At 41.3% G+C, this 16,340-nt stretch overlaps 1 protein-coding gene across 1 annotated transcript; it reads right to left on the bottom strand.

The window, feature by feature from the left end:
• Nucleotides 1-7,393: 7,393 nt before the first annotated feature.
• On the bottom strand, nt 7,394-16,087 carry LOC131231112 (uncharacterized). The gene is made up of 5 exons (XM_058227237.1): nt 15,474-16,087; nt 14,268-14,317; nt 11,424-11,501; nt 9,931-10,486; nt 7,394-8,197 (listed from the first exon to the last, which is right to left on the bottom strand). Exons 1-5 carry the CDS (start codon nt 15,627-15,629, stop codon nt 7,673-7,675), a joined length of 1,365 nt encoding a protein of 454 aa, XP_058083220.1. The 5' UTR covers nt 15,630-16,087; the 3' UTR covers nt 7,394-7,672.
• Nucleotides 16,088-16,340: the final 253 nt, after the last annotated feature.

Genomic DNA, 16,340 nt, shown 5'->3' with positions numbered 1-16,340 from the left:
ACGAAAATGTGTTTGCCGATAAAACATATAATTGTCCATTTGTGCCTTCCTACAGTGGGTGTCACGATTGGACGGTTATGTGTATGACACGTGTGTAATTCTGAGCGAACGAGTATGAAACATCACACTCTGCTAGAGCATCAATATGCACCCGGGTACTGACTCCCACACGAGTATGAACGAGATAGCAAGGAGATTATACAATAAAGCCACCAGAACAGTGGCGGTAAGCCACCGCTCCACAGTGGGGATGTGGAAGGGTGACGTGTTAATCCGAACCGTCTATTTAGTGGGCCTTGTCATGGATAGCGAGTACTTCGTAAACAACATCTAGAATTCAATAATCGACATCAATCCTTTTTCATTTTCTTCCATTTGATGTATGCTGTTACCGGTTGCTTTGAAGGACACTGATTAGATGCCCATGAAGATCCAAGCATTTTCCATCGGTAAGCGGATTGCGTAGTGAATAACTCACTACACTTAGAGTACTAAGTAAACTTTGTTGGATCCGTCAAATACATTAGAAGCCACAAAAGTTTTGGATCAAGCTTATATTTGTATTTTCCATTCATACATGTTTGTAAAATCTAATGAATAAGTTGGATGACGAATAAACATCAATGCAGGACCTAGTAAGGTTTCAACTGTGGAAATCATTTTCCCACTGTTTCCCATAATATGATCCACTTGATCCATGTATATGCTTTAGTTTTGGGCTTAACATCTTAAATTAGATGTAAAAATAGATGGGCAGCCGTAGATAGATCACATACATTCAAGGTGGGCCCAACTGAGTTTCCAATGGGATCCGCTTTCTTTCCATCGACATTAGACGCACACTTCTAAGCGATAGGTCACCCTGCCACGTGTACTTAGGAGTATGGCACAACCATATTCTAATCCCACTACATACAGCTTATCGTACAAATCGAATTTAGGTGAACCACCGACACCTACCCCCGGGCATGGCTGAAAAAAAGAGTGCGGTGCGCCTGGACGGACGGAAGAGTAGAATCTTTTGTTAAGGACTTTTTTGGTACTCTGGGGGCGTGTGATGGTTGATACGCGGGCATGATGAATTTGTAAACATGGCACAACGGCAACTCAAATTAAACCGTCCAAGTCATGGGCCCTAATTTAGATGGATGGCAAAGAAAAATGACCTTGATTTTGAATTTTAAAAATTTTCTTGATTGGTGGATTCTTAATGTGGGTGGAAAGGAGAGAATCAACAGTCCGATCAGAACAATTCAATCAATCTGAAATTGGAATTATGACCTACCTACAACGGTTCTAGTTACTTGGACGGTTTAATTAGATTGAATGCATGTCACGTGTGCACTTTCTAAGAGCCTTAGCATCAACCATCACACAGCCAGAGTATCATACCACGCCCTAAAAGGCGAAGATTTAGAGGTGCCGCTGCATATGGCTTGCCCACGAATGCCATGTGCAATGTAAACTGTGTACGGATATATGCGTGAGATCTGAACCAGACATCAGCAAATCTTCTGTGTATGGACACCACATTTCAAAGAGAATGCTTACAGGAGCATCAGGTGGGCCATTTCTGTAAGGAATAAAATGAAGAGTTGTAAATGAATTTACGGACGGTCCAAATTTCATGTGCCGCTGTGGACCACCTGAAGTCATGTCCTCCAGCTTCCAAGATGCTGCGACTAGGTGGGCTCCACCACAATGTTTACGTCAAATCTACCGGTCTATCGGCTTTAACAGCTTATGATAGTGCATGAGCACAAAAATGACAAGGCATATCCCCCGCCAAAGATACCAATACCGAGGTGGGCACTGGTACTCTGTGGGGATTTTGCCCAGCTACTTGACATAGACCCAGAAATGAGGCAACAATAAGGATTGAACATTACAACTCCAAAAAATTTTAAATTTAAAGTATAATGTTTAATTATTTAATTTTGAATTAAGAGATAAAAAAAACCTTTAATTCTCTTTTATCTTCCTCTTATCTCTACCTCATCCCTCAAATTTCTCTCATCTCATGTATATCTCTCCTTTTTAATGACCTCACATCCTACTTTCACCAAAAGAGATAACAAAAAAAAATCCTAAACAAGAGAGAGAGGATCTTGGAAAAGCTCCTTGCAGGTTAGTATGATGATCATCTTCCCTCGTTTTTCTTGTAATTCTAGTAAAATTGTACTGATCTACACAATGGTCAGTTTAGATTAGTCCAACATCCATCATGTGGATCCACATAGGTCATGCAAAAATATCAAAATCCATGCACAGTGATTTTGGCCTTTTGAAGAGAATTGGTTCTTGGCATATGGACATGGATGATTCGATCGTTATAGTTCGTAGGCTTTTCAAGGTTGAAATATGTGAGGACCTCAGGGATCGGGTCAATCTAATCATCTAATAGAGGCGGGCATGTCCGATCCGATCTGACCTGATCCGAAGCGAGTAGTCAAGTTCCCTACAAAACACAATAATCTCCTTTGATATCCTCTTCTCCACCTGCTCAAGAGAGAGAAACGAGAGTTCATGGGGAAGTAGGAAACTGGAATTGGTGTTGTTGGAGGCGATTTTTGTTTATGAGATTTAGATTTCTTCAGTGGATCTTTCTCACCATTATCTACACGTGTTGGCGATCTAAAGCAACTGAATACAGCCAAACAAAAAGCCATGGATATCCGGGATTTTCTTTTCACCTGAAAAAGAGAAATGATGAAGTGGCGTTTGGAGTTACTGTTTCCATGTTTTTATACTAATAATAGTCGGAGGGGTTTCTTACGAAGCAAGTTACTAGAAAGTTCGAAACGCTTCCTTCCGTAGCAAGCTAGGCTATTTTTAAAGGTTTGCTAATTCTACGCGTGTGTGGTGGCTTGAATACCGCAGGAACACGTGCTAAGATAGAGAGTGTATATAAGATCTTAGCTGTATATCTGGTTGGTAATAATTTTCAAAATTTCTTCTCTGAAAATCAGATAATCTTTAAAGATTATATGAACCACGATGAGCGAAGGAATCTGATGCTCAATCTGAACCTTGCCCAATCCGATCCGACTCGGTTTTCCTGACCGAGTCGGACTCGGATCGGTTCAGGCTAGCAAGGGTTCGGATCGGTCCGAGTTAAATGACCCGGACTCGGTACCGGATCGCTCCGAGTTCAGGTTGGGCCATGTAAAATCCGGACCGAGTCGAGTTGGACCCAATCCGATCTGACTTGGTCCGATGCCCAGCTTTATCATCTAATGGACTGTGTTGATTAATAGTAATACCATTGATCTTTTTTTTTTATTATAGAAATTTAGGCTATTTTTATTAAATATATAATGAACGGTTCGGATTAACCTGATGTTCATTGTATTGATATTAATAGAATACCCGATAAAAAGATACAATTCTTTGCATAAGTGCCCTTACGACTTGGCACATATAATCAGGCTGGACTTTCTTAAAAATAGCTAATTAATTTTATGACGTGGAACTCATACTTTGATTCATTTTGATTGAGAATTTATATAGTGTTGATTCATATATAACTCGTGTTATTCTAAGCTAGAATATCAGTTTGATATGCTATCCATTATTTATAACCATATTACTACATACGAACATGCATTTCTTGCTTGCACACCATACTAGTGGATGCATGCACACCACATGCTTGAATATCTAGGGGATCTCCCTAAATGGTGTACTTGGTAGATTCATTATTGAATATGGGCGTTGCTCATGCTTACCATACTAGTGGAAGCCTATCCAATGGGTAGATGCAAACCTTGCCCATGTGAACTAAATTGGTAAAAGTGGTAGATTGAGTGAAGGATACCTCGTTTCAACACTGAGGTCTTGGTATCGATTCCCTAGTGGGGGTGACTGTTAAGACTCAAATATTGTATAATTTTTCTTATTTATATCTTGGTTTTATGAACATGAATCAGCTTAATATTCTATTTTACTCATGTTTATGTTGCAAGGTGAATTTAAGAGATTAGATTGAAAATGGTACTAAAAGCATGAATTTGATGCTCAAGAATCACCAAGGTAAGGGATGGATCTTAGGAGATCAAGATTAAAGAATTCACATGCCAAAGATCTAAGAAAACCAAGTAAGGAATAAAGAAAATCAAAGATTTGAAGTGAAGAAAAGGAATCCTGAAATTATCCTGAAAAAACATATTCTGAAACTCTGGATTATTTTGTGAAATTGCGCAGAATGAAGTTTATTTTGAGAAACCGCGCAGAGTGAAGTCTATTTTAACAAACTGCGTAAATTTGAGGCGGTTTATAGAGTTTTTCAACTTTGTGCGAAAGTTGGAGTTCCCCACTTATAAATATAGTTTCCTAAGGCAATCCTAAGCATCATTCAATGCATCCCAAAGCAAAATTCAGAGTTTTTAGATAGTTTTATTTAGGATTTTTGAAAAAATTCATAGTTTTAATTCGTTTTTGTTTACAAGCTTTTAGATATTTATTCTTTCTTGTTGCTTTCTTTTTTCTAGTTTCCTCTATCCTAAGCTAGAAGGGAAGCACATGGGTTTAATAATTCTTTAAGTTTTGATGATTGATTGTTTTTAATGATGAGATGAATAGTGTATGCATGCTATCAATTATCTAGCTTTACGCTTTTGATCCTCAGGTGAGATTCATATGTTTCTATCATATGAGATCCATATTGATGGATAGTCTTAACCTAGATTAATTAGATTTCTTAGATGAAAGATGTTCTCAACCTACTATATTTTTTTGATTCATTATTTTATGGATATTGAATGCTTAAAATCAAAAAGCGCTTGAGAATATATATTAATGATGTTAATCCATGATTCTCTAATCCTTTATGTCATTTATTAAAATATTTAAACTGTTTTATTTTCTGATTAGGTTGAATATAGTGCTCAGATCCTAATTGTGTTATCAAAGTCATTATAACTTATGGAATATTAACTTATGTGTGGAACTTTGAAGCTTGGGTGTTGTTTTCAAATTAATTGAATTCCAGACATTCAAAACCTTCAAAATCATTTCATTTGTTTAGTATTCATTACTTAGTTAATTTTGCATTTGATTTTCTCATTCTGCTAAATCATTTCCTTGTGGGATTGACCCTGTATTTACTGAATATTACTTACGAACTCTACACTTGAAGCAAGCAATCAATGACTAACAGTGAAGTGTGAACTAACAATGGGGTGTACTAACAAGCTAACAAAAATAAAATAAAATTGGTAGAAGTCTACCAAAAACGGATACATGTTGACGGTCATCCAACTCAAGTGGACAATTATCCAACTTGATGATTTATGCATTTACACATTTGCACGACATTTATGCATACATTCATTACCTATATTTATATTGTTAGGTTAGCTATTTGTGTACTATTATATGTTGTTCTCTTTTAATTTTGATGCGATGAACCATTTCAGAAATCTTCACTAGGCCTGGGCAACTTACCTTCTATTGATAGAATACCATACAAATTTGATTGAGACAGAACATTAGGCACAAACGCAAGAGGACGTAACCGAACCAGAGAAGGATTCATGGGATACGTGGCCTTAACCGACGAAAGAGAAATTAACCGCTTTGGGCCAATCCTAATTATTTTTGTCCTTATTATTCTTGGAATTAATCTGAATAATTATGTGTTATTTGATATTGTGGTATTAATTTTGTTTTATAATTATAGGCATTAGACATGATGTGACAATTATTTGATTTAAGTATTAATTTTAGACATGTTAATAAAATCCCAAATGGATGGATCTTTAGCAAAATTTAAGATAGTTGAATTGGTTGAATGTCAGTTTGTAAATATACCACATGTGATTATGGTTGGATGTAACTTAGATGCTACAATAACAATATTAGATTTATGTCTATGCGAATATATCGGATGGATTAAGTATACCTACTGTACTAGTCGCGACATGGATCTTGAGGTTAGGATGCATGCTCGGTATTTAAAATTCAGGCCGTGACATCAACGGTTGAAATATTCATAGGGCCACAATAGTTTCGGACGAGGCTAATACTTTCTTTTCTTCTTTTTTGTTTCAGCTTATCCAATGGGAATGACCTTATGAACGGTTTGGATGGCATATAAAAACCATGATGAAACCCATGATATTAGGATCATCCAACCCGTCAATTGGATGGGTCACTGACGGGGGGTTGCTCACCTCCATCATGGGATCCAGTATGTCGTTTAAGTCATCCAATCTGATCATTAAGTGCACCCCACCACGATAAAAAAGAATGCACCAAAACTAATGACCCGTTTAGGAGCTTGGACTTAGAATGCATTGGAATACAGATCACGATCACATTTGGAATCAAGGTAATTGGGAATAGTCAATTATGTTTGGTTGAAATGCATGAGCATCCAAATCTTCCATTTGGAGCTTGTATTTTGAATTCAATGCAATTCTTCTATATTCACCACACATGAATTTGTTTAACTAAATTAGCCTTCATATCTCAAATTGTAGTGTATGCATGTGTGTACATGTGTTTGTGTGTGGTATTATATAGAATCATTTTAATAAGCCCATTGAAATATATACGTTAGCCAAAAATGAAAAAAACTCTGAGCCTGAGTTGGCAACAAATGTAAGGATTACAAATAAGTGACTCACCGTCATTTTTCAACCCACCATTTAAAGATCCAAGGTTTAAATGGTTTGAATATGAGATTTTAGTGTCGCAACCGATACTTGAATTGTTTTAAGTATAATCTGTGCGCCACGTCTATAATAAATAATCAGCCTAATAATACCTTGTGCAACTCTCATACTTTGCTTCTAATATACTCTAATTTACTTTTAAACATAAGAATCCCTAAAGCAACTCCAAAATTTACCTGGGCCACAACAACTGAATATATAAATTTTAGGCACTACCGTACATTCCGTTGGTGTGACCCACCTGGTTTTTAAAAAAAAAAAATAAGAACCATATAAGGTGAGCATGAGGTGCATAAAAACATTCGCTTCACACAGCTTGAATGAACGATAATTACCACACGTCCAGACGTGTGGTATTGTTTTTATTTTTCTCAAACCGTCCAAATTGTGGGATCTATTGGAATCTTAATATCGGGTTACTGTATTTTCTTTTCTCATCTCAACCGTCCAACAGATGCCCATCAATAACTAGTTAAATAACAAAATTAGTACACCATTAGAGCTACGGTCATAAAGTCGGGTCCACTACTAATATGCAACATGTACACTTTTTAGTGCCTGTGCCTTGTGTATCAACCATCTCCTTCTGCCAGAGTAATCACCTGAAGAAAAAGACCAAAGATTGAACATAAACATTCTAACTTTTGGAGCATCAGCCCACCACAGGGGGGCCTCCATCAGATCAACGTTCTAGATCAGTGGAAAATGGACCCTACTTAGTCTCAAAGCATCCGACCCAAATTTGTTTCATCGAAACAGATTTTCAAATCTTGATCGGACCGTATATTTCTTCTACAAGAGATTAAGAAACAGTTTCTAGTTTTGCTAAAATGCTACAAAGCTTTACAGTTTTCAATTGTTCGTGACGTACGCAGACTGTCCACGTTTCTCTAAACTCGGTATATAAAAATTTAAAAAAAAAAAAAAAAAAAATACAAAACAAAAATTCATACATGGGACCCACATCGAGCATCATATCCAATCACTTGCACCGTTCATCTTCTCCGAGCTCTCTTCCTCCCTCTAACCACAATCTCCGTCGGCTTCCGGGCAACTTCCTGACCCCGCTTCGCAGGTCGTCCGATGCCTTTCTTTGCCGTAGATTCTGCGGGTAACTCACCGCCGCTTCCCTTTCCACTGCCGGTCGTCAGGCTCCCAGCTGGTTTCCCATCGCCGGCGACTGCCTTGCCAGGGAGCTTGCGGTTGCATGGCCGCATGCTTCGAGGCTTCACCGGATTACGCACCGTTTCGGCGGCAGCGGCAGCGAGGAGTACGTTGCTGCTGGCGGCGGAATCTTTGGGCGGGAGGGGGCGGAATCTTCGGGTGGTGGAATCTCGAAGGGCGAGGGCGGATTTGTATTCAGAAGAAGTATTCGGGTAGAAAAGAAGGGCGTTGTAGGAGAGGAGGAGGAGATCTCGGTAGAGTTCTTTGGTCGTCGAGATCGTACCGTCACCGATACTCGACTGTATCGTGGCGAGATCCACGTGCCGCCTAATCATTTTCCTGTATCGCGCTCTTTTCTGAAAAAGAGGTAAAAAGATTAACAGTCTGGTAAGTAAGGGCATTTTTGTCACATTCCCTGAAATGCGCTTGCAAAACGGAACACATACATCATGGTGGGTCCCACAGAGTACTGCCACGCGTCCTAGTTGGATTCGTTACGATGTATCTCTGGAAAGTGAACCCCACTTAGGCCCGCCATAAAGTCCAAGTACATCGTGGGTGAATGGGGATTGCGTGCCCACTTGGGAGACTTTCCTTTCAAAGGATCAGAGGAAGTGAGGCCCAGTCAAGGGTTCGAGTACCCATAGGTGGTGAAATTCCACTAGCGTGAGTGAGTGGGGTGTGTTTGCGTGTGTTCTAGGAAAAAAGAAAAGTGAGGCCCACTTCCGTCAGTATCTGATCAAGAGATTCGTCAACCTTAATTGTGGCAGGTTTTCCGTGTGCAAGATGTGGGCCATCCAATAGTGCGGCCCACGGTGACCATAGCTTGGCCCAAAAGTTAGGCCAGGCCAATAGAAAAATGTATCGCAGGGAACAAATACATGGCCCAATTGAAAAAGCAGAATTTCTCCAGGAAATGCTTAGATTTCCTGAAACAGTTGGAGAAAGCCTCTCCGCCAAAAACCTTAGTGGGACCCACCGTGACGTGTGTGGTATCCACTCCATCCATGATTTATGCCAGCTCATGTTACAATGTAAGCCCAAAAATAAGGCTAACCAAAAAACTCAGGTGGGCCATACCATCAGGATAAGTGAGACGCACGTGATGCTCATATGCCATCCAACCTGTTGATAAGATGAGTGGCACTAGGATGAAGGAAAAAAAAAATCCAACTTTCAGCCTCATCAAAAACTTAGGTGGGCCACAAGGAGGTTTCAATGTTAGGCCTCCCAATCCCAGCTTTCCCTTGTGGCTGGCACACATGAGTTTTGGATCATCCTTATTTTTGGGGCTCGGTCACTCACATGAGCCGGCACAAATGGACAGAGTGGACGTCACACACATCACACTTGCATCCACATCTTGTTCTTGTACGGGCTCCCTAGCTAAGAAATTCTGTGTCCTGCTCAAAGCAGAGAAGTGGAAAGCCTGCCGCCAGAAGCTAGGTGGGACCCACCGCACAGCGGTGTTTGTGAGAAATCTGCACCATCCATCCTTTTGCCAGCTCATGTTAGGACTTGAGGTAGTTCCAAAACTCAAGTGACCACGTGACAGGAAACATTAGGGATTTAACGCTCACAGTTGAAGCATTCGTGTGGCTGCAGAAGTTTTGGATCTGGCTAATATTTTGTGTTTTCAGTTCATCCCAGTGGTATTTGACCGCATCATTGCATATAAACATCACAATGGACACCAGGAAGGTTCCAATGGTAGGCATTTCCCACCACACTGTTTCCCCACGTGGCCTACTTGAGTTTTGTATCTGCCCCAATTTTTTTAGCTCATGTCCTAACATGAGCTGGCAAAACAGATGGACGGTAGATTTCTCAAAACATCATGGTGGGCCCCACCTAGTTTTGGATTGTAGTAATGTCGCAGGCAATCTGCATCGTCAGAGCTCCATCCATCCAATGCATGATCAGGATATAAGCACATGCGTGAAAACTCTTGTTTCCTCCTCCAGAGAAGGGTGGACCACATGCCGAAGTTGGGTACGGAGATGGAAGTTGGCCAGACCCATTCAAGAACATCCTAAATCAATGATCCCAAAGAGAGTTTTAGGAGATGGATCAAAACATGTTGCCTTACCTGACTTTCTATCCGACGCCGAAAGATCAACACATCTTCATTCTCCATGATCGAATTCAAAATTCCCGCCAAATCCACATCCTCCCTTCCAGACCCTTCACATGAATGACCGACGATCCTATCGCAGCCCTCCAAAGACCCTTCTTTATCCTTAACAGCATTTGCAGAACTCAATACATCACTCTCTTCCACACTCCCTTCCTTCACCACTTCACAACCTTTTCTCTTCCTCTTTCCCCTTCTCTTTCTCACGGGCCCCCGCCGAATCTCAGTCGCCCGATCACCCACTTTCTCTCCCTCCAACTGCGGTTCTTCCAACTTCGTCTCGTTTTCTTCCATGGACCCCACCACGGGAACCTGAGATTCTGGCATCGACCAGTCCCTCGTGGCATCTTCAGTAAAACTGCCCGCTGATAATCCATCCTTGGAGCTTTGTTTGCTGGGACATTCAATCCCATCCGCATTTTGGGTGGGGACGGTAGAGTCAGTGTCGCAATCTATATTACTGTTGCACTCCCTCTGACTAATAAGGCTCTCCAGCTTTGACTGCAGAGACCTGAATCAAAATGTTCTTTGAATCAGATGATATGGGGAAGGTATGAAATTTGAATTGGAGAACATAATTATGTGATCCTCGACCTGTGTTTATACAAGGTGGGCCTGTTTATAGTGATCTGAACCACTGACTAAATGGGCCATGGTTAAGAAAAACCACCTCCAACAGAAAAAGAGGGAGATGATTGGTTGGCTAGGTTCTTCCAATCTGGGAGATTGGGACATTGTCCACTCATCAACGGTCCGGATCACCAAAGCATAAGCCTCGGTCGTACAAACTTAAGGATATATACTTTACATAATTGCTGAAGATAATATGCAATACTGGACAGATGAGTGTGAATTGCTAATATTGAGACTCGATAATTTACATCATAGAAGAGAGAAGATACACAGTAAAACAGTTGACACTGAATTGAAGTGTGGGACACTATCACAGATGTCTAATCTTTGATCCAACGGTTAGAAGTGTAGCAGTACCCAGACAATCGAAAGGCCAGGAAATGTCATCACACCAGCCTAACTCTTCAGGGAAATCCAGCACATATTACTGGATAATGCCCATACAGCTAAGCGTATAGGCGACCAGAACGGTCAATCTGGTGGTATAGCTGTGAATGGGCTACGGACCAAAACCAACAGCCATTAATGATCTTGACCATCGGATCAGTGACATTCTGGCAGAAATTGGAAACAGAACTGGACAATCTTCCATATCCGACTGGAGATGTTTCTCTAACATGTCCAACCACTCTGGTTTTCAGAGCACAGCCCATCAGAAATAAGCCCATAGATGGACCATTTAAATCATCCTAACATCAGGCCACAAGGGTCCCTGGTGAGCCCTGATGGATGGCAGGCAAGAGAAGCTCATTTGTAAAATGAGAAAAACACCTTTTCTTTTCTTCTTTAAATGCAAGAATGGTAGTAGTACCAACCCGATAGAGTCTTCTGATCTCTCCAGCTCCCTCTTCAATTCAGCAACTCGTTGCTTTCGAAGCTCTTCGAACCATGCTCTGAAAGAATACCAAAATAACAAGATCATGAAAGATCAATTACAACTTAATGACGATTATTAGCTGCAATGCAGTATGAATTTCTCGTAGCTTGTTATGGCTACGAACTCTTTTAATTGCAGCCCGAGCAGGCCCACCTATGAACAACAAAGACCATCAGAATGGAGGAATATACTGTAGATTGCACATGGCCCAAAAATAACTATGATTAGAAAATCACAGCCGTTTGATCAATACACATTGGATCCATCCTATGCATGTCCACTATGATCATAGGTTAAAACAATCAGACCGCCCGTGAATTCCCAATGTTGCCCTACTGATTCGAATGGGGGTGATACATACCATGTGTGCCATCCTGGCACATGGGTGCAATATCCGAGCTGTCCATAAGGTGGGTCCAACTAAGAAGATGCCTTAGCCCAAAAATCAGGCCAGTCCACTGGCTAGGTGGGCCATAGCTCACGAAAAGAAATGGATGGCTGGCAAAAAGGCAAACATTTTTCCAAGGCGTTTGGCTGTTTCTAAATTTGTGGAAGCAATTGATCTTTGGGTCAGCCCAGCCAACTTTCACCCCTACTAAATTAGGCCTTCTGAAGTCTTGATTTGATTTTTTTCTTAACAGGCCAGGACTGGATTCATGTGGGTTCGGATCTTCAACTAGTCAGCCGGGCTAGTTACCAAGTTCCGGCCCACTTACAGTGTTCTTACTAATGACAGTTGAATGTGCAAAATCGATTACCCTACCATGTTTTACGACGTTTCTAGGATAACCTTCAATTTGTGTGTGGGGCCCACTGTAGCGCGTGTAGGCTCCACCTCAAAATTAAGGTGGGACAACCACATAAAATCATGCTCACGTCGTGTAAGCATCTTCAAGTTCATCTCGTGTCCCAAAAATCAGGTGATATGAAATTAAGGTGGGACCACCATGTAAAATCATGCTTAGACCTCTAAAATCACATGGTTTGGGCCACTGGAGTAATGGAAAGCCTGATTTTTTGGGTGTCCATTCAGGCCCGTGGGTTCATCTGAGGAAGCGCGTACTGAGTAACTCACGTAGTGAGTAAACTGTGGGGTCCACACTGATTTATGTACCTTATCCACTCTGTCCATCCATTTTAAGAGATAATTTTAGGGCTTGAACCCAAAAACGAACTGTATCCAAAGCTCAAGCGGACCACACCACAGGAAAGAGTGTGAATTAAACGTCTATCCTGAAAATTTCTCGGGTGCCACGGAAGTTTATCTTATCAAACTGATATTTGTTTTTGCCCTTCATCCATGTCTGTATGATCTTATGAACAGATTGGGTGACAATAAACATCACAGTGGTTCCCAGGAAGGTTTCAACAGTGGAAATCATTATTCCCACTGTTTCCTTATGGTGTGGTCCACTTGAGCTTCAGAAATAGTTCGATTTTGGGCTCAACCGCTAAAATGAGCTGGAAGAACGGATGGACGGCATGGATATACCATATTCATTCATGGTGGGCCCAACAGAGTTTACCCAGCATGATAAATGCATACTAAGTAACTCAGTTCGCAATCCGATTTCGTCATCTGATGAATGGATTGGATGGACTAAAAAAATTACGATAGACACAAATAGAAGGCTTTAAATGGTTGGCGTCCCCATCCGAACTGTTCCCTGCTGTGTGACCCATCTGTGTATTGGATCGGCCTGATTTTTTAAAATTGAAACTGAATGGCCGACCCTGATGGCGGAGCTGATTAGGTGAGAATCTGACCTCACCCAAGACGGTACGGCCCTTACTATGGGACACACCTTGATGTATCTATTTTGTATCCACGCCATCCATGCTTTTTACAGATCATTTTAGTTCATAATGCCAAAAATGAAGCAGATCCAATTATCAGGTGAACCACACCATGGGAAACAGTGGTGATTGACCATTAATGGGCCACAAAATTTTTTGATCAAGCTGATGTATTGTTTTCCCTTCATCCAGGCTCATGTGACCTTATGAACGGATTGGATGGCAATTGAACACTACGGAAAGATTAAGGGGTGCCCTAATAAGTTTTTAATGGTAGGGCATTCAATCACCACTGTTTCCTAGAGTATGGTCCACCTGAGATTTAGAACTTCTTCATTTATGGTATCATGCACTATACTGATACCAAAAAAAGGATGGACAGCATGGATACGGAATAGATACATCTAGGTGGACCCCACCGTAAGGGCCGCACCGTCTTGGGTGAGGCCGGGGTCTCACCGAATCCGCTCACCCGGATGGACAGTGGATGTGAGCCCCACATCATGCTGGGCCATATTTTCTTCAAACGGGTTGACAATGGTGTTGGACACGTGAGCAGTGCATGAGGTGGCCCCAGCCATGAAGATGATCATTCACAAAGATATGACTGTCCACTCATTAGGTGGGCCGCCCCAAGGGAATGGATGGTTTAAAAAGACCTTTCCATATTTTATTCCATCTCTGAAAGAATGGACGACCTGATTCTATAGATCATCTTTTTCACGTTGTGGGCCACCTTTTGCATCTAGGATCACTCACGCATGTGGAAATGAGCGTTATAATCAACTTTTATATGAGTCCGCAACTGCTGATAGTTACACCTTTCTAATTCTACTTTTGGTATTACAAGCATGCAAACTTGTATAGTTGTATTAATATTTACCAAAAGTATATATATAAAAAAGGTTGCAGCCACCAAAGCAGGTGGACGTATATATCAATTTATGGTATTGAATTTATAAATTGAAGTTCCCAAAATACCCACGTGCAGCCACAGTAACGCTCTTGCAAATCCTCGTACTTGGCTTCGCATTCCTGCATTGAGAGTTGCGAAATTAAATAAAAGGCTTATGCATGCTGCTAGACAAGTCTCAACACCCTACAAAGACAAAATTACCCTCAGCAAAAGGGCTTAAGGCTTACTAAAATCCACACAAAGTGAGGGTAGTTTGGTCATGATAGGGCAAAAATGTGGATAAAACAAATTTTCGGATTTTATAAAAAGAATTGTAATTCAAAGAAAAGACAAGGGTGTTTTAGTCAGAGAGTTTTTTTAAGCCAACGGACAACTGATCACCTACAAGTAACTGTACCACAGCTTGTGGAACGGTGCCATCTTTCCCGCCAAATTGCTACCTGTTTAGGAAATCAGTGCCATGAAAACGATCGGTCCCACCACAAAGATCACCCTTCTCGAAGATCAAGCCAATCCGCTGATTAGGTGGGTCAAAGCTGCACTGAGTCAAACCGTCGGCTATCGCCTTCAGGGGTGATTTCTACAGTTTGGCCCACTCGATGAATGGGGACCAGCCTGATTTTTGTGCCATGTGGTCTTCATGGTAGGGCCTACAGCTTTAATGGTGTTGATGTCTTACGTACAAGTTGTTGTACCTTGCGTCTAGGTGATCAATTGTTTATTTTGTGATGAGATGAAAAATCAAGGGACGGATGCGATGGCGTCTTTCCCGCCCTAAGGATTTGACTGGAGAAAAAGAAGCCGTCGGATCCGAAAATTTCAAGCAGACTAAACTAGCCCTGGACCAGATATTTCTATAGAATGCCGAAACTACCCTCCGTTTAACAGATTGGAAAATGACCAAAATAGCCCATCTTAACAAAACAAGTGGAGAACAAATATTACCGACGCAAGGGTATTTTGGTCTTAAAAAAATACAACCTTTATAAGACTTATCATTGACTCCGAAAAATCGAGAGAAAAACATCCAAAACGTATTTGACACGACCAAGGACGAGCTGAATAAAGTAGTTGACGATATTTTCAAAATATCGCAACGAATTCTCGCCAAAATTTCAGGAGGGAAATCCAAAAAACAGTAAGAAGCGACGATAACAGCAAATGAAATAAAACAAAAAACTACTCAACAAATTCATAAAAGAGAAAACATCGTGTTCTGTTGCGAGAAAAATACGATATTTTACCGAGCAATCCAATATATCACGAGAAATTCACCTTGGGGGTGAAACCGTACGCGTATAGAGTCCTGGCTCGGAGCTCCGAAGCTACGGCCTCCCAGGCTCGGGTCCCGTGCCTGAGCACAGCCCCTCCAAGCACCAGCTCCTCCCACGTCCCCCACCTCACCATCGCCTCCTCCGTCACCGCCATCATCGACCTCCCGCAACCAATCACCGCTCTAAACGCGTAGCCCTATCGCCGCCTCCCCTCGCGCCCGGCGCACGTTAGCATCAACCCTGCGGAACCGCCTCGCGGAGAAAACAAAAAACACCACCTTTGGAGAAAAACCCAACCGAGATAGCAGAACGGCTGTGGGAGATCCGTACGACAGGGAAAACCGCCTGGAAAGGGAGGGGAGGGATGAAAACCGCTTTTGGGGGGAGGATTTAATGGATTTGAGGGTGGTTTTGGAAAGGTGGTTTTTTGGTAGGGTGTCTTTGGGATTTATATTTAAATTTTCTATATATGAATATATGGAGGGGAGTGGTTTTGACGTGTTCTGTTGTTGGATAGAATTGGAAGAAAAAATAAAAACAAAAAATTGCAATAGAAATAAAAAAGAGGATTTTATCGGTTTTCTTCGCAACGACGGAACGCTCTCCTCGCCCTTTTATTGCCTTTCTCTCCCCCCCGACTTTTTATCTATATTTATCGGTCACGTTGCGACTTTGCATTGCGGGGCCCAAGTGGGCCCACCTATAATTAACATTGACCGTTGGATTGGAATAACACGACATGGATTGAGGATGATCCAAAAAATTACCATCATTGAATATCGCAGCCAAAGGATTAATCTTGTTTAAAATGGACGGTGAGAGTTAAAAGGTTAACATTACCGAAACTTTACAGACGGGAATATGGATG

This window comes from Magnolia sinica, chromosome 1, assembly GCF_029962835.1.
Source record: "Magnolia sinica isolate HGM2019 chromosome 1, MsV1, whole genome shotgun sequence".
Lineage (NCBI taxonomy): Eukaryota > Viridiplantae > Streptophyta > Magnoliopsida > Magnoliales > Magnoliaceae > Magnolia > Magnolia sinica.
This window is presented reverse-complemented; position numbering and strand designations above follow the sequence as displayed.